The 23,455-nt window shown below is 42.5% G+C and overlaps 2 protein-coding genes across 5 annotated transcripts in view; one reads left to right on the top strand and one right to left on the bottom strand.

The window, feature by feature from the left end:
* Window positions 1-23,455, bottom strand: part of CRYL1 (crystallin lambda 1) — a 97,042-nt gene that overhangs the window by 50,946 nt on the left and 22,641 nt on the right. For all 3 annotated transcript variants that reach the window (XM_006267734.4, XM_019481971.2, XM_019481970.2), the window contains exons 4-5: window positions 5,894-6,055; window positions 2,433-2,627 (exon numbers count right to left, since the gene is read on the bottom strand). In XM_006267734.4, the coding sequence (XP_006267796.2) occupies window positions 2,433-2,627; window positions 5,894-6,055 (357 nt within the window). The remainder of the gene's footprint in view (window positions 1-2,432; window positions 2,628-5,893; window positions 6,056-23,455) is intronic.
* Window positions 17,388-23,455, top strand: part of IFT88 (intraflagellar transport 88) — a 131,837-nt gene continuing 125,769 nt past the window's right edge. The window contains exons 1-2 of one of the 2 annotated variants that reach the window (XM_019481967.2): window positions 17,388-17,511; window positions 17,996-18,155. The gene's annotated coding sequence lies outside the window, so the exon portion shown is untranslated. The remainder of the gene's footprint in view (window positions 17,512-17,995; window positions 18,156-23,455) is intronic. The other variant, XM_019481969.2, reaches the window with a different exon arrangement.

Raw genomic sequence — 23,455 nt, 5'->3', positions numbered from 1 at the left:
TTGTAGGTTGAGAGTGAGGGGCAAGGGCAGGGACAGAGCAGTGGCATATCAGTGCTGTGCATCCTGTAGGGGCAGCTCTGATTTTTCTATGACAGAGAAGCCCAAAGTTAATGCCAAACCGTACAGATAATTAGAATTAATTTTATTATGATGATGGAGGCACTAGTAGGGTTCCAAGTTGCTTTACAATTGTAAATATATCAATAAAACATTGCCCAAGTGATCTGCCTCTGGTGGTCTTTTGTTTTAACTGTTGAGGAACATGGATTTTGGGGTATTTTTAAAGAGTGAATTTCAAATGGTTTGTTTTTGCAGGTTTTAAATAGGGAACACGGGAATTCCTGCTAGGGAGGCAAGTGGCAGGACCTAGGCAGAACAGCCTACTTAGGGCTGGCACTTGGGACCCAGCTGGAGGTGGCTGACCTCCTGGCCACTTTGACAGTTCAAAGCAGGCCACCACACTGGGAACATCTTTCAGGTGATAGCTGCCCAGATGGCTAGGCAGGGGCACACATGGCAGTAGTGTTGCACAAAGGCAACTGTGCAGCCACAGCCCACTGACAGCTGGCCCAGAGGAGCAGATGCCTCTGCTGGCTGTGCAGTCTCCATCCGGGTCTGGCAGGCATGCAGCCTTGAGACCACAAGTTGTTGCAAGTGGCAATAGGTCACAGCCAGGCAGCAGCCCTCACTGCTAGACTGCTGCAGTGGGTAGAGGGTGAAGGGAACTCTCAGGGCTGCTTCAGCAGTCCAGCTGGCACAAGGGCTAGTGTCCCCAGACACTAATTGGCTGGTCCCCAGAAGCTCTTGAGAGCAAGTAGCCCTGAGCTACTTGCCAGAGCAGCTTTTTATACTGCTGGGGTCAGCACAGGTGCTGGCCCCAGGCTCTAGCTCTCCCTGGCTGCAGATCCAGGAGGCGACAGGCAGGGTTATTTTGCCCCACTTGGCACAATTTGCCCCACAAAGTGCATGTCTAGGCATACTTGCTGAGGCAAAAAGCCCTAGCTCAGATTTGCACCACTTCTATTTGAGCTGCTGCAAGTGCACATGCTTGCATGTGTGGACACACCCTATGATTTCTCACCTCTATCAGCTACACTTGTAAAGGGATATTCTTTTCAAACTAATGATTTAACAAATTCACTTTTGATTTGGTGCAGTGTTGTCATTTTCCTCTTATCAGATTGTCCTCCCTGTGTGTTAGGCAAGATAAACTAAGATACCCAAGAAGAACCTATGCCACAGTAACTGAAATTAGAAGGCCTTGTTACACTGTTTCTGCTTGAACTAAGAATGAATGAAATATTCTGAACTTCAAGAACCATTTTGCCACTATTCAAAACTTTTTGCCAGGATTATGTCCTCATTTATTCATTTATAAAAAAACAGTTTTGTTTTCTGGTTTGTTTGTTGTTGGGGTTTTTTTAAAGGGGACATTTTGTAAAAAAAAAAATATATGAAGATTATTCAAAATTAGTCTCCAATTCATAACATAGTTTAAATGGGATACAATACACTGCAGTATTCTTTCCCTATGCTGTACCCATATAGCATTGCAACAGATATTTTGTCATGCACAGTTGAAATAAGAATTAAATTAAGTCCTGTAAAGATAAAATTTGTAAAGTGCTTTGAGATCCTAGAGGTGAGAGCTGCTTTGTAAATAAGCATTTATTTACTACAACTCTTTCTTTTTTTTTTCCCCGTTTAATCTGAGGGTTGAGACTCCTTTGTAAAGGGTGTTTTAAAATATTTAAACAGTTTGAAAAATTATTATGTTCAACAAAAGAAACCGGCCCTACTCATTCAGTCTCCCAAAATAACACTGGACTCATAATTCATCTCTTCCTGATGAAAGGTTCTACTTTGTGGCACAGAACATGTTGCTGTGGGAAAAGTTGCTGTGTTACAAACAGATGATTATGAGTTGGAAGGCTGAATGGGCAGTAGGAGGAGAAATCTCCCTTTATATAACAATAAACAATATCAAATGACTATTGAATCTAAGAGAAGAATTCTTGAAAGGCAAATGGATTTCTATTTAAAATATGATTTCCCTTGCCTTTCCATGGAGTAAACTATGCCAATAACATTCTTCAGATAACAAGAAATGAAAGGAGACAACCTGATATTTTGATTTCTGACCTTTTAACCTCAATCTTTTCGCTCAGCTGAAGACAACAGTATTTTGGAACAGTTCTAGTATGTCTTGTTTAGCTATGATAACATGTAGTTTTTCTTTGTCTTCAGTAGTCAATGTCAAAATCTCTTATTCTTGTAAAATTTGTATGCCTATTTTTATTTTTATGTAATCTAAAGGGTGAAGGCTTTAAGTAGATAAAAAGCTAAAGAAAATATAAGCGCTACCATATTGTTCTTGTTGTGCTTATAAGGTCAGCTGTGTATACATATACAAACTAAAAAATGATACATACGCCCACGAGTCTCCAAGCTTCACTAATAACTGCATATTGAAGACGATTCAGAACAAATCCATCAATCTCTCTGGTTAATTTGACTGGGGACTGTCCAATCTTTTTCATCAGAGCATATGTCTTCTCTACTGTAGAAGGATCTGTTTCTGGATGGGGAACAAGTTCAACCAATGGCACAAAATAGGGTGGATTTACCTTGACAAGAAACAAACAAAAAAATCATTCATTCACAGACTTTTAGTACAATCAATTTCATTTAAAGAATTCTGCTTTTCACATTCTCCCCCCCCACTCCCTCCCTCACCACAGGGGCCTTGATCTGGCCTCCCCACACCCCTTCCCTTCTCCCTCCCCTTCCACCACAACAGACTTACCAGCTGGACACTGCTCTTCAAGCTGCTGGGCTGCATATCGGAAATTGGATCAGTAGTGGCCGATATACCTCTTTAAAAATACGCTATCGATATCAGCCCCAAAAATTTCTATTAGTGCACCCCTATTATGAACCATTAGACAGAGGCAGTGGGAGCAAAATGCCTCATTAGTTTTAAAGATGAACTTTGCTAAATGGATGAAGGGAACTGCAATGTGATTTGCGTGCAATAGCATGGTCTGGACTCTGTGACCACCCACCCCCTAGTCAGTCTCTTTTATGCCTGACTGTACCATTCTACAGATATGAATATTATACAAAAACCTCATGCAGACAACCAGTGAATCTGCTGTGTTGTACCACAGTATCAGCCGCCAGGCTGAAATGGCCTATTCTGCCAGTAAGTAGTATGTACCAGTAAGTATTATGTATCAAACTTGTCTTCAGTTCAACAAAGACAAGTACAAAATGCTGCACCTGAGCAAAAAGAACCGCTAACACACTTACAGGTTGGGGGGGGGGTGACCTTCTCAGCAGCACAGTAGCGGAAAGGGATCTTGGGAGTCATAGTTGACTCCAAGATGAACATGAGTCGTCAATGTGATGAAGTGATCAACAAAGCTAACCGTACTTTATCATGCATTAGCAGATGGCATGACAAACAGGTCCAGGGAGGTGATACTTCCTTTTTTTATGCGGCATTGGTCAGGCCACAGTTGAAGTATTGTGTCCAGTTTTGGGTGCTGCACTTCAAGAGGGATGCACAGAATCTTGAGAGGGTTCAGAGAAGGGCTATTCCTATGGTCAGAGGCCTGCAGGCAAGGTCCTACAAGGAGAGACTGAGGGACCTAGATATCTTCACCCTTTGCAAGAGAAGGCTGAGAGGTGAACTTGTGGCTGCCTATAAATTCATCATGGGAGGGCAGGCAGGGGCGACATGTCTGTGGGTGGTCGCCAACCCCTGGTTGGCGCTCACCACCCCTGCCTACCCCACTGCCAACAGTGCCAGCGGCGTCTGCGGGAGCTCCCCCGCTTACCGCCGCTGTGCTCCCTCTGCCACCGCACCCCTCAGCCACCAGAGGAATGCATCGTTCATGGTAGCAGAGAATAGGAGATGCTCTATTTACTAGGGTACCCCCTGGAGTAACTAGGAATAATGACCACAAATTGACAGAGGGCAGATTTAGGTTGGACATTAGAAAGAACTTCTTCACAGTAAGGGTTGCCAGAATCTGGAATGTGCTTCCAAGAAAATGTGGTGCTCTCCCCTGCCTTGGCGGTCTTCAAGAGGAGACTGAACAAGCACCTAGCTGGGGTTGTCTGACCCCAGTGCTCTTCCTTGCCCAGGGCAGGGGGTCGAACTTGATGACCTACTGAGGTCCCTTCCAACCCCACACCTATGAATCTATGCACTGTATCACAAATCACCCTACAAAGTGAGATTTAAAACTATTCTTTTTGTGTGTCAGCAGCTGTTTCCCATCACACTGAGTGGAACCAGGGGTCTCTCTGCTTGCTTAGCATTTAACTCCCTCCCTTCCCAGAAAACACAAAATGGCATCTCTGCCAGAGTTGAAAACCTTTATGTTTTATTTTCCTGTTGTACCAAACCACTGGTCGCAAATGTCCTTTTTATATAACCTGCTTCCCCCAAGCTGCTTCATGCTCATTCTGCCTCTCCTCTGCCTTGTCCTTTCCCTTGCTCAAGATATCAGTAATGCACACATTAAGAAAGGAGAGCATTGCAATGAAAACGCTATATAACAGTGGCAGATACAGAAAAAGACAGCAGAAAAGATCCCCTGGCTCATAGCTTCACTCAATTTTTTGTTATATTGAGATTTCATGAGGAAAATGGCCCAAGACAGAGTGCAAAAATCACTTTTGAACATAAAGTGCCAGCAAAAAGCACTATCAAGCTTTTGGCTCAGGAACAATCACTGCACATCATGACTAAAAACAGCTAATTAGGGGAAATTACTTCCTCAGCTGTGACAATGAGCCCATTTGAATCAGCTTCTTTAACAGAGTGCAGTCCAGGCAGAACATGATGGACAAGCAGAAAAGCTCAGAAGCTACAGAATAGGAGGAAACTGCAGAGGGAACAATGTATAGAGAGCCTGATGAGCAGAAGTCAGGAAACAGCCCAGGGGAAAAAAGTGAGGGAGCGTAGGTCCTTTCTTTTTTGCTTAACAGAGGTAACTGGACTGGAGCCAATAAAGGAGAATTGGGTCCCCTTTCCCTAAAAGAGGGGAAGTAGTGACCCTGAACATAGAGGCCAAGCACTCCTGAACCCCGGACAAAGGCTACAACTCTCCAGACTCCGGTTTTGGGGTTGAACTTTGTTACACCAGAAAAAGGTCAGAATTAAAAGAACAGACAGGGACAAAGCTGATTAGAAGGGTGCTATATCAAGCCCGGCTCCAAGGGGTGCTACACATATCTTCACTGCCTTCACAGTGAGTAGGGGAGTATCGTTAGAAGCATACCCTGACCATGCATTGCTGTTCAGCACACCACAATGCCTATAAGTTAGGCAGTGCAGCTGGTTTAGAGGGAAGCATGCCTGAGTCAGAGCTCTATAGTGGCTCTGGGCACATACTCAAGACCGTGTCAAACCAGCCTACACTACTTAATTTCTGAGCCCTACACACAGTGGGAGCGAATGGGTGGGTACACTTGTTGGCAGCATTCCCAGGCTTGCCACAAAGCAGGGTAGACCTGGCCTTTGGCACTGAGCATTTTATTAATTCCACAGTGTACTTCATGCTGAACAGTAGGTGTAAGAGAAACCTTAAAGCAAAGGTAGTGCTGTTCTAGCATGACCACTGCACATCCCTGATGTCTGCCCAGACCGATATATTGCATGTCCCCCCCTTCTCCCATCCCCACTAGGGTGAGAGAAGAACTAACCCAGTAAAAAAAAAAAAAAAAAAAAAAGAAGCAGTGCTTCATGATCCTAATGCAGAACATTCAGTACTCAAACACTTCTTTTCTTTCTCTCTGCAGGACAGAGTCATTAGAACTAAAACTCAGTTTAAACTTATAGGCCACTGAAGCAAAGAACAACATTTTTTAGACTACTTACAGGGTGTGCCACGATACACTGCTTAACGTGTTTAAGGCCAGTGAACAATTTGGTAGGTAAAAGACAGGAAGTCGAGCTGCTTATGATGATGTCATCATTGACCATAAGATCTAACTGACCAAAAATCTTCTTTTTCAATTCTAGGTTTTCTGGGGTGCACTCCTACAATAAAATGTATGACAGTTAGCAATCCTCTATTTAATGTTAATTACCAATACTTTATTTTAAGTTTTGATATATCTACTAAGAAGAGTTAGGTATCCACACAAATACACAGACAAATCTTTATAGATTAATGTGCCAACCATAATCTGCCCCCCCAAAAAAGAACCCCAAAACCTATACTCCTCCCAACACACAGAGAACTTTCCTGAGCTCAACTCCAGAAAAGGCTTAAAAGTATGTCCACACATGTAAGCCAATTGGTATAGCTATAGCAGAATAATTATTCCAAAGTAAAATAATTAGTAGAGAATAAAGTCATGTATATTCATGCCTATATTTTTCACCTGGGAGAGTCTGACAGGCAGAGCTATCATGAAACACATTCAGCTATGGGTATACTGGTGTATTTTCACACTGAGACAAGACATAAATTAATAGATAAGCATTTCCATGTCCTTAAAGGAGATAAACGTAAGAACTGTAGTATTAAAGAAGTGGAAACAAGTTCATAGTTGTGGATCCTTCATTGGAAATGCTTGCCAGTAGCCCTCAGACATGCAAAACTAGGGACTGTCATATCAAGTGCTTCAGCTGATTTCAACAGTCAAAAAGAGAAGTCTCCAAACCCTAAGAGGCACTGTAAATCAAAGTCAAACACTGGAATATTCGTGGTATACAGCCAGAAACTAGCATAGTCTATGGAGCATAAACGTGAAAGTCCAGTAAATGGGCAAGCAGCGACATTCCGCAATCAGTGAAGTTCTTAAAAGGTTCCTAAGTGCAGCCTCAGGTAGAGCACACAGCAGTTATCCATCCCCAAAGTAACAAAGTCATGGAGGATGACTGTGATGGAAACCACATACAACAGGAAAGAGTATAATCTCCTTGCTAAGTGAAGACAAGTGAAAGATGTATGCTTTTCCACGGACTATAGTCATTGTATGAACGTACAGAAGCAGGCAAGGGTCTATACATTGTGAACTTCAATTACATCAGGCCAGTCTATTCCCTTAACAGAAAAACACAGATAACACTTTCATCGTCTCTTCCAATTACAGCCTATCCTTCCTTTTTCATGTCCTTGTGACAAGGTATTTAGCAGAATTCTCAGATTCACTAGAATCCGATAGGGCCGCACTGTAAGCACTTTTCCTGTGGCTTCAAACTTGCAAACTCTGGGCTGTCCACCATGTACCTTAGCACCCATGCCACCCCAGCCCTCAGCCACAGCCCATCAACACTGCTAAGTTATGAGAAGGGTTGAGGAAGTAAACTCATGTTTGTTTTTTATGACCTCAGATCAACTATGCTGTGTGAGTGTTTTAGGATAAAGGGACCCCCACCAAACTGGACATAAACAAGTTAAAAATAATTCCAAATTTGTTATAAAAATCATGTTGTGTGGAATTTTACTGAGGTTTAAGTCTTAAAAACTCCACAATTCAGAAGAGATAAACAGGGTCTTTTAAGAACTGCAGATAAAGCCCAATGTAATAAATCCCCTTATCTGAACAAAATGATACTCTGCTTGTAACTCCTGGATCCTGGCAAGTTGGTCAAGTTTAAATAGTTTCTTTTAGTAAAGCCACAGATGAAGAGAACTCTGTAGATACAGTTCAAACTAATAAAAGAGAGTTGCCCTGAATAGGTTTATTGTGAGCCACTCCATCTGAAACTCTACGCCTTTTTTCAGATCATATGATAATCAAAAGAGGTAAAGCTCAAAACTGCAGGAAACCCAAACCCGCTATGATTATGTAAGGCTCCTGAATGGATCATTTGCTTGAAGTTTCTTTTATAGTGTCACAATTGTATTCCATTTGTTGGACCAGTGCAACAAAGTTACTGTCTTTGTTGAGCACAGAATTATTTTCCAGTCAGGGGCACTAACTCCCCAAAGAACACAAGGGAAATTAAGCTCTAAACAATCTACTAAATCAGGAACTTCATTTGCTGTCAGTTATGAAGCTTGGACTGGTCTGAAGCTATTCTGTTTACTCTGAGAAAAAGGAGATCAAACAATAAGCAGATAAAATACAGTATTAAGACTATCATGTGCTTTCTGAAATAGTGCAACAAGGTTGGAATGAATCTGAATGCATTTTAAGTGACACTGTATATTCCTGTGTCCTTTTTTTTGGAGACGATCACACTTCTCATTTGCAGCAAACAGTACACCATTATTCCAAGGCTCTAACACCTGAATACGGTTATTATACCCTAACTTTTGACTTAATTAACTTTATAATAAACATCTTTTGTAACAGCCTGATTAGAACATGTCAATTCATTGGCTTTCAACAACAGTACCCTGTGTGCAACAGAAGTTTGTTTAATGCTTACTCTCTGCAAATGTTAAATAGAAAATTCGAACTATTTTTCAATGGGTCTGCATTAGAATACTCTCAAGGTAGGCCATAGATACACAAACAAGTGACCTCCATCTAAACCTGGCTGCTCTAATTCCAGAAAGAATGCATTCAGTCCCTTGAGGAAACCCTCTGAATCAAGGTAAATCTGCTGGAAGAAGAGAGTTTTTTTACCTCCAGATTTTGCACACTCCACTGATCTGGTTGCTCTGTTTACCTGTGTGGCCACAACTGCTTTGAGTTTATGGTAACTAGATGTCACCTCCATGTTGAAGTGCTGGTATACAGTCAGATTCTTTTTTTTCATCCTCAGATGCTCCAAGGATCAAACATCTTAGCTGCTCACTTGCACCACCTGTGTCAAAGGCTACCTACCATGTTATCCATCAACTGTGCAAGAAAGCCTACTTGGTGTGGCTTGAACTGGAGGGTCACAGATATGCTCATGTGGCTCTGGGGACAAAGCAGAAAGGTAGCAGGCCCTCAGGAAAGTTTACTATAATAAGAATGTGCAAGAGTCCAAGAGATGGCAGTACACGAACATGAAGACAATGGTTACCAGAGCCAGAAGAAAGAAGACAGACAAGGTAATAACATGGGCCTACAAAATGGCCAAAAGAAGACAAATGCTAAGAGGCTCCAATTCAGGCTACCAGACCACAGATCTAAGAATTTGTGTACCTACGTGGATGGCACCAGAGCCTCCACACCAGCCGTGCTCAAGAATGAAAGTTTGAATTCAAAGCTGGGCTTTGAACTGAACTTTTGTGTTGTCTGTGTCAAGTGTTAGGTATGCTCTATGGATGTTTAATAGATTGGGGAATATAGGTCGTCTTCAGGCACATCCTAGCTTCAATATGGATCAGAATGGAGCTTAGACAGGGCTTAGACAACTCAGTGCTTGATCTGGACCATTTCTGAGTACATGCAGAAGATGAAGTCTAGCTCAGAGAAGATTTCAGGTCAAAGTGAAAGTGCTGACAATTCTAGCTATCTAAGTGACTTTGCAACTGCAGCAGTAGGGTCAATTTACATGATTTTTGTAGGACTTAAATACCTATGAGAAAAATTTGGGTCTAGCCCAAGTTAATTTCTAATAATATGTAAATGCTATAGATTATTACTACTATGCCGCCATCCTGTAGTAGATTAATTCTTTATAATACACAGCAAACAAAAAAATCCTCCCATATCATTATTTTCTTTCTAGCTAACCATCATAGTTATTTCAAAACCTCTTACAGTAGATTTTTTTTGCAGGGAGATCATAACATTTATAATCAGTAAAACTTAACCTGCTAAAATAAATCTTTCACTGCTTTTACAATATTTGAGTCTCTCCAACTAGATTTTCATGTTTAAATACACATGTATACTTCAAAACTGTTGTTTCTTCTATGCACATAGTTCTAGTTATTAGTATTAATATTTAATTTTTGTGTTTACTGCAACACCAAGAATCCTCAGCCAGTATGGAAGATGTCATTGTACTAGACAATGAGTGCATATGTAATATATACATAAAAAACAAAGCAAACCTCTACCCCAAATAAATTTATCATTTTGGTCCTGATACTGCTATACCAGGGGTTGTCAACTGGGGGTATGTGTACCACTAGGAATACTTGGACTGGTCGCAGGGGGTACGCGCGGACAGGCAGGGACAGAGCGCCGCTGCCTCCCAGGAGCAGGGCCAGGGAAGCTCACCGGCTGGGGTGAGGGCAGCAGTGCCCCTCTGCAGGGCATAGAAGCTTGCATACGGCAGTGGCTGCCACCACACACCAGCCTGGTGAGCTTCCCCGCCCTGCAGAGGGATGCTGCTCCCCTCACCCCAGCCCGGTGAGCTTTCCCACCCCACCCCAGCCCAGCTCCTGGGAGGCAGCAGCACTTTATCCCTGACCGCCCACACGCTGACCCTGCCTCCCTGCTCTGTGTCCAGTTGTGACCCACCTCCCACTCGGCATGTGGCCGAACGCTAGCCCCCCCGCCGCCCCTGCTTGGCGTCCGGCCGCTGGGGATACTTAGACTAAAAAAAGGTTGAAAAATCCTGCGCTATACTCAAGAACAGTGGATCTCAACCAGGGACCCATGGCCCCCCATGGGGGCTGCAAGCAGGTTTCAAGGGATCTGCACCTGAGATGAGGAGTCAGGGGAGCAGCGCTTGGGCGCCAGCTGTTTCCAGGCAGGGGGCTCGGCCTTGGCACTCTTTGTGCTGGGCTTCCACTGGCTTAGCCCAGCACTACGCGAGCTGCAAAGGCAGGCAGGGCAGTGCACAGTGCTGTTGGTTCAGCAGCCCAGCAAGCTCTTAGAGTGCACCTTCTCATGAGGCGCCACCTGCCACAGCACCACACTCTATCCCTGCCTGGAGGCTGCCTGCACCCCCACTGTATCATGACAAGCGCCAGCTGCTTGCCAACCCCAAGGAGAAACACGGCCCACACCAGGGGATCAGGGCTGCCTGGGGCTAGGCGCTGCCCAGAGCTGGGTGCTGCCTGATGAAGTTTCTCTGCTGCCACCCACCTAGCACAGAACCCCGGCAGGATGAGCCCATATGCCAGTGGGTGGGAACAGATGGACAGAAAGACTCATTGCTGCAACCACCAGGATCCCAGCACCAACTCCGGTATAAGCAGCAGGAGGAGTAACAGATGCGGGGAGGAGGGGGCCGCACTGCCCTCACTCCTCCGGCGCAGCTGGAGGGGAGGCGGGGTAGGGTGGCAGAGTAGGTGGCCTGAGGGGAATAGAAGCACCTGGGCCATGCTCCCCCTGCTCCACACATCCTCCCCCCTGCTCTAGACATTGGGGGGGGGAGGGAGGGCTGGGGACAGGGAACAGCAAGTCAGGAGTAAGGGCATTAGCAGGGCTGGGATGAGGCTGCAGGTTGGAAGTGAGACCTACCACCAGGGATGAGGGGTTGAGGGTTGGGCGTGAAAGGCACCAACAAGGCTGGGAGAGTGGGGGCTGTGCGCTGGAAGTGAAGGGGGCTGTCAGTTGGGAGTGAGGGGCAACAGCATGGGCACGGGCGGGCATGGGCAACTCGTGGCTTCTGAGTCAGGCGGGGCACCAGATCGCCAATGGGGGGGGGGAGGGGGGTGTCTCCCAGCGGCCAATCACCAAGCTAGCGGCAAAACAGGAAGTGCACTTCCGCCAGCACTTCCGGTTTCATGGCTGGCGCTTCCAGGGAGTGCACGGCCGGCCCCCTATACATCGCCAATGGGGGCAGGGGCAGGGCACCAGTTCAGTACCACAAGGGAGCGGGAAGGGGAAGGGGGACCTGCAGCTGGACCTGCATCCTGGTGAGCAAAGGGGACAGGGGGAGCTCTGCCTTGCTCAGCAACAGCAACAAGTTTCACACTGAATAAGCAAAACAAAAACAATCATTAAATACATAAAAATTAGGAAAATGGAAACTAACTGTATAACTATTAATTTAATACAGCTTTACATCTACTGGATATACAGAAAAACAGTTTTTGCAACACAGGTGGACTGTGGAGTTTTTATGGCATGCTGGGGGGAGGGGGTGCGGCTGAGGACCAGTTTCAAACAGCACAGAGGACGCGCAGCTCCCACCGACTTTTATTTGAAGGGTTGGTGCTCAACACTTCTATATATCAAACCTAGAGTGCTCCTCCAGTGGTTACGAAAGCAGTAGTTCAATCAAGGAAATGGTCTCGAAAAGCAAAAAGGAGATTGTGCTGTTTAGAACTCATGATCCTTTTCCGATTATTACAAAACATGCTCTCAGTTTTGTGGAAACAGATCAGAATCTCTGTAAACTGCAAACCCACCGGTATGATTTATTTCTATGTTTACCACATGACAGACCATTAATCTGCAGTACTATTTTGACAGGGGCCATGTTGAAATACAGGAATGCACAAACAGATTTAAATAAATAAAATGGAGATCTCTGTGGTCCCCAAAAAGACTCCTTAAACCCCGACAGGGAAAAAGGTTAAGAGCCACTTTTACTTGAGTTAGTAAAAAAAAAGATAATCCTGGCTTTAAAACAGAGGCCTAAAAAAACTGCATAAAGAATAAAGGCCTGTGGATTTTAAATAAGATTTAAGTAATCAGTGGGGGAAAAAACAATATGTCTTTCTTACAATGATATATAGCATGACACTTTTCTCATTGCAATATACATGATGCACGTCCACAGAAAAAAAAGTCATTGCTCTATCCCCAGCACAACTCCCTCCTGAGCTGTACAGGCAACCCCCACTTAGTGCTCTTAATTGGTTCCTGAAAAACCGAGCATTAAGCGAAACGAGCGTTAAGCAAAACTGAAAGTATATGACAACCCAAGATGGCAACCGCAATTGTTTTTAATGACCCAAGATGGCAAACGAAACTCGCTGAGCGCTAAGTGAAATCAGGTATCAATTTTAAATGAGCATTATAGTGAAATAGCGGTAAGCGAAACAGTGTTAAGTGGGGGCTGCCTGTATTCAGTGTTTTCCCCTTGAGACCCTTCCCATCCAACACTGAGCTGGCTACTTAGTCCGTTAGCCATGGCTGTTCAGATGTGTCCTGGGGTTGCCAACACCTGAGGTGCCCTCCTTTCCTCCTCTTCCATGTGCCCACACAGCCCCCAACCCTGCAAACACTACCATCACCTCCTGTTTCTCATCTGCTATGACTCGAGGACAGAAAGGTACTCAATTCATTTTGCCTGGTTGGAAAACCATGTACCAAATGGTTAAATAATATTATGTATATATGTATGAATGATACTTTTGGTGTATTGCTTCCCCCTATTTATCATCACTGGGATGGGTTCTATCAAATATTTGGAAAAGAGATCTGGAATTTAATCAAGAATCCCTTGCAATTCGCTCACTGCTTTATTTAGCAACAGAACTGCTGGCTACAGTAATTTAGATAATTTTGTAAAACTTTACCACTTCTAAATCATAAAAATGATTCCTGCAAAATACAACCAATATTGGAAAGAAATAATACATACACTCCAAAGTTATCTCTATCCAAATTAAACAATGCAGTTTCTGAGCCGATGCTATTTTTGGAAGAAGAGTGGCACGTAAGACTGGGATTGGGAACGGGGAGATATATCCCTAAATGCAAGGACTGTACAGAAGAGAAGTGCACTCATAAATGTTTACTTGCCCCTGCATGCAGTAGAAAAGATGTGAGTGTAACCACAGAGATGCACAGTGAAGCAAACTAAAGGCATCCATTCACTCATCTGACAGCAGTGACCACATTCCAAATAAAAGAGGAGAGTACCTAGAGTTTCTACACACCCTGTAGAGAAAAAGATGGAAGTATATGATCTGCAGAGAACCAACTAGTCAACGTGTTTATTAGAAACAGAGTGGGGGGAGGCATAAAGAAGTAGTCATGGTTAGCCCACACTTCAAGGAACAAGATACTCCACAATTCAGACACTGCTGAACACTACCATGGGTCAGCCCAACAGGGCTATGTCTGTATCGCCTCCAGCAGAAGCCCAGGCTTGCCACTAAGAAATAAGCCCCACCCACTCACCTATTCTGCAAGTGTCCAACAGATCAGGCAGCATGAGTGATTTGGGAGCAGGCTGGTATGATGCACCAGTACATTGCTCAAGCTCTCCTGCCATGATGTATGTACTCAGGGCTGCTCTGTGCAACTCACACCTGCTAAGAAAGCATGAGCAAGTGGAGCTTATTTCTAGGTGGTGTTCCCTGGCTCATTCCCAAAGCTGTCCATAAGAATGCTAAAAACGTGAAGTAAAAAAGCAAGAAGCACACTGCAGACTTGAATCTATATAGTACTGATGTAATCAATCAGTCACAAAAGACAAACCATGCAAGAGCAGATCAGGGATGAAAAATAATCAGAGCACAGTAGTTCTAAAAAGCATCTATCTTAGTGCTCACTGAATTGAACAGAATATCCACCAGAAGCAGCAGCACAGTGGCACAAGCTGCAACAGGAACAGGTAGTAGGCCTGTAATCCATACAACCAACCTCCAAAATGAGCAGGGTGGATCCTGTTAAGAATTCCATCCATCCTTAAGCATCATCTTTTGCTCTCATATTGGTGCACCGGAAAAAGAGGATTCACACAATTGCTGTACCACCTTATACATTTGCATATGCCGATGAAGGCTCTTATTACTTGAATAAAAGGACATGCAAATACAGAGGTGTAGTAATGTATGAAATTATTTATCACTCAAGGTTTATGTTGGCTGTGACAAAATAAGAAACTAGGGTTTAGTTGATTCCCAAGTGGAGGAGTAAAAAAAACCAAACTTCTCTTCGTTCTCCACGTTGCTAAATGAAATCTGTTCTCAAGAGGTACTAAATCAAAACTTTGTCTTGCTGAAGGAACATCTGAATAGCCAGTTAGCCACATGCATACAGAAGGACACACAAACCTAAGACTCTATGGTACAGCCTAGGAGTTACCAAAGCCTATATTTAAAACACACGAACAATCTTTTTAGGAAAATGCAACTTCTTAGGCTACCCTTATACTGGCCAAGTTGGTTGGATGGAACTGATTGTAGATTGGTCCTGAGCTCTCTGAAGAACTCATTCAGCAAAGCACTCCCTCTTACGGCACCCCTCTCTGGAGCACCAAGCTTGAGTTTCTTGTCCTCAGCATTGAGGCCTTTTATGTTTACTGCCTCGCTGGTAATATCTCACTGCAACTTTAAACTCTACCTTCACTCTGTTACCCACACATTTGTTATCTACCACACAGCCTTTTCCTCAAACACCTCCATGCTTTCTCTCATACCAGTCTTAGGAGCCAGAAATCCCTGAAACAATCCACAGAGTTGCTAACTTACATCCCTTCTAATGCTTCCTCATGATTTCTCTCTGCTATAGCTGTCTATAAAGGAGCTGAACATGGTGTGCTTACTGCACATGTAAACTTCACAATTTCACTGTTACCACACCCTCTTCACCAGGTGTTTCTCTCATCCACTTGTTGCATCTTGTTATAATTTAGATTGCATTTATCTGGAGCCTAGACTGTCCTTTTACTGCATCTTTGTACAGTGCCCAGTACACAATGGGCTTTTATCCCTGACAAGCGCCCTTAGGCACAGCTGCACTTCATACAATTTCAACGACTGTAACAGGCCTGAAGGATAGAGTAGGAGCAGCAGATGCAATATGCCCTGGCTTTAGTAAAGGCTTTTGACACCATCTCCCAAAACATCCTCATATGGAAGCAAAAGAAATACTGTCCAGATGATACTCCAAGTTTAGTGCATAACTGAATAGATCATTGTGCTCTAAGAGTAGTCTTCAATGACTCAATGTCAATGTCAGACTTCCAGCAGACAACCAAGCAGGGCACTCCACAGGTCTGTCCTGGGTCTGGTATAGTTTTATGTGTTCATTAATGACTTGGAGGATTTGCAGATGACACCAAGCTCGATACGGTAGCAGGCCCTTTACACAACACGATTAAGATTCAAAATAAACTTAATATCATTTCACAATTTATTAAGCAAATATGCTGAAATTCAATAAGGGCCTGGTACTGGAGGTTTACAGTGGTCTACAAGCTGACAAGAAGTCAACAATATAATATTGTTGCGGGGGGGCTAGAAGCTTACTGAGATGAATTAGAACATCAGAGTATCATACACGTCATGGAAAGTGATTTTTCTGCTTTATTCAGTAGTAGTCTACCAAGAGGACAAGGTCCAGTTCTGGCCACCTTGTTAAGGAAGATATGGAAAACTGCTCTCTTCTGATTCCTCTCCAACAACAACAATTAGAAGTCTGGAAACAAGACATACAAGAAAAGGTTGAAAGAACTGGGATTATTTAGTCCAGGGAAGAGAAATATGAGGGGAAATTTGGCAACAATTTTCAATTACAAAAACAGCTGTTATAAAGATGATGACAGTGATCATTCATTCTCTATGTACACAAGGGACAGGACAAGAAATAATGAGCTTCAGTTGCAACAAGGAAGAGTTCAAATATTAAGAACTTTCTACTTCTGGGAGTGGTTAAATCCTGGACAAGATTACCAGAGAAACTATGGAATCTCCATCACTGGAAGATTAAGTGAAGGTATGATAAACATTTGTCTGAGACAGTTTAAACATAAATGAACCTGTCCTGAGAAAGGGACTAGACTAAATTACTTCCTGAGGTCCTTTCCAGCCTTATGTTTGCATGTTTTTTTTATCTAAGATTATTCCATTTAGGGTAAAGGCCATCCCATGTCTTATGATTTATTCTGTAAAGTATCTAATATATTTTGTTTTCCCCTATAAAAATAAATCAAATTGCCTGTTATTTCCCTAATTTCTAGATCTAAGGAGGTTCACAATTGTATAAAAAATAAGTCACTATAAAATTGAACTATATATTAGACAAGAGATGTGAAGGACTGAAAAATCTACATGAAATATTCTAATCTACAAAATCAATTTAAGTCAAAATATCCCAAATACATAAGTTAAGACCACAATTAATCTCACTCTGGCTCTTCTGATTGGAGGTCAATTACAAATTGGCCAGATTCAGAGCAGCCCTAGGGCTACTCCAAGTAGTTCCAGGTATCGGATCCAAAATTAGGGATTCACAGGATTGGCTTGAATTCATTTATCTTGTGCCACTGGCCACAAATTCAGTGCAGAAATAGAGTAACGGAAAATATGTTCCATAGTGCACTTGGATTAGACGCATCTTAGATACTGAACTTAGGAAAGTATAAAACAAAACCCTTCCCCCTCAAAGTGAAAATTTTGTGAAAGCAGTCTCATCTAGTTTTGGTTTACTTAGAAGTCACATAAGACGAAGGGTATTTAAGTTTACTTGCACATCTCTTTTGGTAAGCAAAGATTTGCATCAATTCTAATAATATTTAAAAAGTAAATGGAGGAAAGAGTTTACTTAGTAACCAGCAGTTACCGAGTAACCCAGAGTCATTACTGGCCATGATGAATGATAGAATTTTAAACAAAAACAGAGTTCAAAGGAGCCATTTTGGCAGATGCGTACTATGCATTGAAGAAATCATGCTGAATATCAAGCAGCAAGATCTTAAAATTGGAGAAAATATGCTCCCAAAACTGAAAGACTCCTGGTAAACAAGTAAGTATCATACTCTCCTAGCATTGCAAAGGAGCTTGTACATTTAATGCTACATGCTAGTTAAGTCTGTATTATAACTTGGGTAGATTTAAGGCTAGAGAGATTATTTCTTCACATTTTATGGATGTTAGAAACTGCATGTTTCTATTCTCCTCACCTAATGCACATAGGTTAACAAACTTTTAGCCAAATACATAGCGTGTCTAACTTTAGTCAGACCTGTCTCTTACTGTAAGAGCTAATTAATACATTTTATCATCTTGCCTGTCTTCCTTTTGATTGAAAAAAAGAATTGAAAAAATTAATAAGCTAATAACTGTAAAAAATAAGAGAAACTCCAAATCTTTACACTTATTAACCAAAATAAGTGTCACAACATTTTCATAATCTTAAATAATTTTGGATCTTTCACTGATATTTATTTATTGTAATAAAATGCTCAAAGCAGGCTGTAATTATATATGCTCATTTTTTAAATCCTCAGGACAGAGAAGATAATTCTACAGTGATCAATTTCTTCAAGAATGGAAGAAACCTTGCCAACACACTATTTGCTTGTGACAGAAAACAGAGACTACAGAGTGCCAAGCACCCCTTTTTCCATGTTTCAATGCACAGCTGTTAGCATCTGACCCAACCTGATAGTAAGTAACCACACTTGCTCTATGACCATATTTTGTTTTTATATATGGTTTTTTATTGGGTTACGGACATTTATCATGATATATAAAATATAATTACCATGCATTATTTTGGCAGTAAACAGCTGTCAAAAGTTGACCATTTCAGGATGCTAAACTTTTTTTCTTAAAATTAATGTTTGTTGCATCTCTTCCACCTGTATAGCCAGATGCCTTGGTTATTACAGCCCAGATTCAAGATGAAAAGGGAAGCAAGTTTATATCTCCTACTCAATTGCAAGAAGGTATAATTTTGAAGAATTCACATATAGTCTCTTTAAATTAGTGATTCTCAACCAGGGAACACAAGTAAGCATGCATGCACGAGCATTTTATGTTAATACTTTGAACCAAGCTAATCAAACCTAATTTGTATTCAAAAGAATTTCAGCCAGGAATGTTAAAAACACATGGGAAAACTAAAGATGGAACAATGAAAAGGCAGATCTGCTCTTGAAATTTGCAGTAGGTTTTCTGTGTCTATATTAAGACCAATAACTGTGGTGCCACTAGAGCATACCACTGCACCGTTACTCCCCAATTAAAGAAATATTTTTCTCTTTGCTGCATGGCTACACAGGAGAGTCAGACTTTGAAAAAGAACTCTGAATTCTAGCCAGACATTCTGTAATGCACTGTTCCACTCCTGAGGTTCATGGATTCCCACTGGATGGCCATGTATTTTGGGTTTTAAATGAAAATATTCTTCTTATTCCATCCCACCATCCATTTTTGATGAATGTATAATAATTCATATACTTGAATACTAGGCAATCTAAACTAGGGGTCAGCAACATTTTTGGGCAGTGCCAAAAATACCTGCAACCTCAACTTGTAAGACATTAGCATGCCAGGTGGATGGCAGGGGAGCCACAAGGGGCCAGATCCTTGTTGTGGTAGTGTAGCCCTGGCCCCAAGGCACATGTACCAAGCAAAATGCGTTCACATGCCATGCTCTGGCACCCATGCCAGGGGTTGCCTACTCCTGCTCTAGACAAATATGACATCACCCTTACGACACCTCAAACTAAGAGCTGTTTGTCTCCACATAAGCAACATATACTGCTTACTGGAAGTGATTCCCTGCAGTGTCTCCTCTGTGATGCAGTTGGACCACCTGGTTGCAATTCTGTCAGCTCCTCGGTCTTTGGAAAGTAGTCTTTCCTCCGTGTCTGCAGTGGTCATGAAATCAGAGGGTTTGGGATTATTACTGCCATGGGTGCTTTCAGTGTTCTTTGGTGATCTCCATCAAACGCAGAGGTTTAATTTTAGGTTCCCTCGCAAATATACAGTCCAGCTCAAAGTAGCTGTAGATGCTGCAAGTTCTCCAAAAGTCATGGTCATCCCTTACACTTTTTTCAACCAGGTTAAGTTCTTTTCTTTTATTTGGCACTGGCTTCAATATGTGTTGCGCTTCCCTCATTCATTTGTTCAGACAGACACTTATATATCTGAATTCTAGCCATTCCAGTGCACAGATAGGCCTGCACATATTCCTTTCCCAAAAAACAACGAAGTCTAGAACCTCAGTACGAGGGATAGCTGTTCAACAGACAGGAGTGTGACAGTCATATGGACAACCTCAGTACTGGGGTCACAGGAGGACAGTAACTGGTTGTGTGCCAGTGTTTAAACAGGTGAGTCAGGATGATCCTGGAACAGCAAGGGCACTCAAACATGCAATCCAGGCATCCTGAAAAACTGTGTAGGATACTGGTGGGAGGATTTAGGAGATACTCAAGAGCTACTTTGGGATAAGTACGTCTCCACCCCTACTTTGCTGCAGATGAGCCCATCCTGCACTTCAGCAGACTTGCTTCCCAAGTGCGTTTAAACGCACATGTTCAAATACCACATGATTCACTACAACACTTGTGTTTGGGGAAAGAAAATTCTTTAATGCAAAATGACTCAAGTTTAATCTGAGACAATGTCAAGTGTAGACAGGCCTTATATTTCAACAAGAGACAGAGATTGATCTACAGATTGTTCTGACTGAGCCACCGGTAAGATAACAGAATGAGACATAATGTTGTGATGTCACCTCATATGCAACTACTGAAAATAACTGGAGGAAGGATGAGAACCAGATAACATCAGATGACCTAAATAAAAAAATGTCCACAAAAATACTGAATAAAAAACTGAAAAACACAGGTGTAGTAACAAAGGAATACTACCATGAAAGGACACTCAGGTACATACAAATGTTTACCACAGGCAGAAAGAAAACAGGGAACTTGATAGAAAAATATGGTCATGCATGTTCACACACTTGCACTCAAAAGGTCAGATCCAGACATGCAGGCATGTTCAGGTTATGGCACTGCAAACCTCTTTCCAGAGTTCCCGGTAGCAAAAAAGCAGTGCAAAGCCCACCAAGCAGTGCAGTGCAAAGCAGGGTACCTCCTGTGCTGAGGCACCCTACGTCTGAGCCAGTCACTAGCCAGCTGGCTGGGATGCAGTGTGCCTCGAGATGGGGGTTCCAAGTGCCTCAGTGCACAGGCTCTACAGTGCAGCCCCTGCCCTGAGGCACTCAGAGACAAGGGAGCAGCCAGACCAGAGCCGCCTACTTGCTGCCCCTTCTCAAGGCACACTGCACCCCAGCCAGCTGGGAAGTGGCTGGCTGATGCACAGGGGCTTTGCAGCAAGCAGAGATAGGGAAGCAGGCAGCCCAGGGTCTCTACGTGCCGCTCCCCAGCTGGCTGGGGCACAGGGTGCCTGAGTGTGGGGGCTGCCTGCCAGCTAGACCCCACGCTGAGGCTCCCTCTGCATCATATGGAGCAGTGGGACAATGTGTCCTGCTGCAAAGCGCGCAAGCAGGGGCATGCACTGCAGCACAAAGTAGCGGCACAAATTTGTGCTGCTGCAAATGCAAGCCCCTGCTCATATGGACACAGCCCAAGAGTCCAACTTCTGTAACCAGCAGAACTAAGGCAAACCCTGCAGTGGGAATGGGGTTTCTTCATGAGCTACTCTGAAAAGGCACTCTAAATAACTAGCTTATAAAAATTACCAAGATGACTGAAAAATGCAACCATTACACCCTTTAAGTATTTTGTAAGTGCTTAATGATCCTGAATAATAGCTACAGCATTCTGTGGCCTACAAACTGCATTAGTAGAAACACCTATTACAGAGCCACACAGAGGAAGGTAGTAGGCCATGTTGCTCTAAAGTCAGGCAGAAGTAAAGGCAGAGTCGTACCTTAGAGACTAACCAGTTCAGAGAGGCATAAGCTTTCATAAGTGATAGCCTCCTTCATCAGACACTATAAAATCCACATTGTAAGGGTTTGTAAAGACTGCTGAAATAGATGTTCAGAAGGAGGCATTGTTGGGGGTCTTAGCTCATGGCCATTTACCTTATTATTATTTATATACTATTTGCATGTTATGAACAACGAATGCTTTGCTAGATCTGTGTCATGACACTGACAGTTCAGGTATAACTTATTCATTTTTTTATATGACAACTTAATTCCTATCTTAGCTACTGTAATTCTTCTCAGAACCAAAGAAGCAAAAACAACTACTCAAATATCCCAAAATGTAATAACAACACGTATAAATGGGACATTTGATGCTTGCTAAAAATCACTAGCTCTTAAAATGGCAGGAAAATCTCTAGCATATGATACTGTACAGATAAACACTAACTCAGTACAGTGAGAGCCAGCATCCTGACAGAGACATTTTGTACTTTACTACAGTTAAAAGATATGCTGCAGTGCTCCAGTTCCTGAAATATCAGATTACTGTACTCAATCTACCATTTGTTGTTCAGAGCAAGTAACTTCATTACTAATGCCTGTTCAACTTCAGTCACAGAGCCCAAAAAGGATAAAACTACATTACTTAACTAACCCCACATTACCCAGTTTTGCAATTTTCTTCATGAGTGACATCAGTTTGGCCAGGCAGTGCTACAAAGAGGATGGAACAACCCTACAGGACAGTGCAACTCTATGGCAAACATGGTTAACATGATCTTTCAATAGAGAAACAGGGGAATAGCATATTAGAACAGGGAGGGGATTTTTACCTCAGTATGGGGCACTGAAAAGACTAGAATAGCACATACAATGCTAGCATACACATTTTTAAAATGCTAACAGATTGAAAATGAAGCAAAACAAATCATAAAAAATTATTCAAGAGCTGGAGAAAATGCCCTGTTGTTGAATACTTAAAGGGCTCAAGCTATTTAATTTAATCAAAAAGACTGAAATGACTTGATCAATATGCAAGTAACTTCACAGTGAGATAAAATTAATATTAATGAGCTCTTTAATCAAGCAAAGAAATGCACAACAAGAACCCATGCCTGGAAGTGAAAGCCTGACATTCACATTAGAAAAAGCACTTATTTTCAAGCCATAAGGATGAGTGACCATTGGGACAAACTACTTAGGGAAGTGGTGGGTTTTCCACCTCAATGTGTTCAAATAAAGACAGGACTTCAGAACAGGATTCTAAATTCTTGTGCATTTCTGGAAGATAATTGCTTTTTCACCAGCTTTTTCTTCATTATGCGCCAGAACTGTTTTCAAAAATCAGGTATCTTCCTGCTAAAATTAGAGTTCCCATCTTCCATTCAGCCACCTGGCTATCCACCTTGCCCCTCCTGCCCAGAAGGCTCTGGATAGGGTCACATAGAAGACCTGTGCCATTCACTTTGCAGATGCAATTTCATAGGTTGTGTCAGCATGGCTCCCCTTGGCCCTGTAATTCATGGGAAGTGCTGATTTTCCAGCAGTCACTTCTCTTCTGAATATCTGAGCTACTGCATATTCTGGCAGAAGTTTGGTCAATGTTCAATTATATTCCACTTCTGAGACTGGACATGTTGATAGTGCTCCAAAACAAGTTTGATTACAGGAGAGCCAGAACAAAAACACAGAACTAAATGAGTGTTTGAGAGTGCACTGATATCGTAGTTTTAATACTGTTGTAGTTGTCACATGTACATGTTCTTAATCATCAACTTCTATTCTACATGCTTAAATTATATGTATTTTGTGACTTTGTAACACTTTCTCCTCAGTAAGCTATTTTTAAAAATCCTTTATATGTTGACTCTGACAACACTAGAGTTTTTGTGGAATGTGACATTTCATGATAGTTTTCTCCTCATCCATGTCCATCATCTTTAAAAAAAGGGAGATTAACCTTTTGAGAAAGAGTACTAAGGATATAATAATCTAATGACATGGACACATTTCCATACAGAAATGCCTAACCTTGGCATATTGGGAAAAGTGC

Source organism: Alligator mississippiensis, chromosome 1 (assembly GCF_030867095.1).
Source record: "Alligator mississippiensis isolate rAllMis1 chromosome 1, rAllMis1, whole genome shotgun sequence".
Taxonomy (NCBI): Eukaryota; Metazoa; Chordata; order Crocodylia; family Alligatoridae; genus Alligator; species Alligator mississippiensis.
This window is presented reverse-complemented; position numbering and strand designations above follow the sequence as displayed.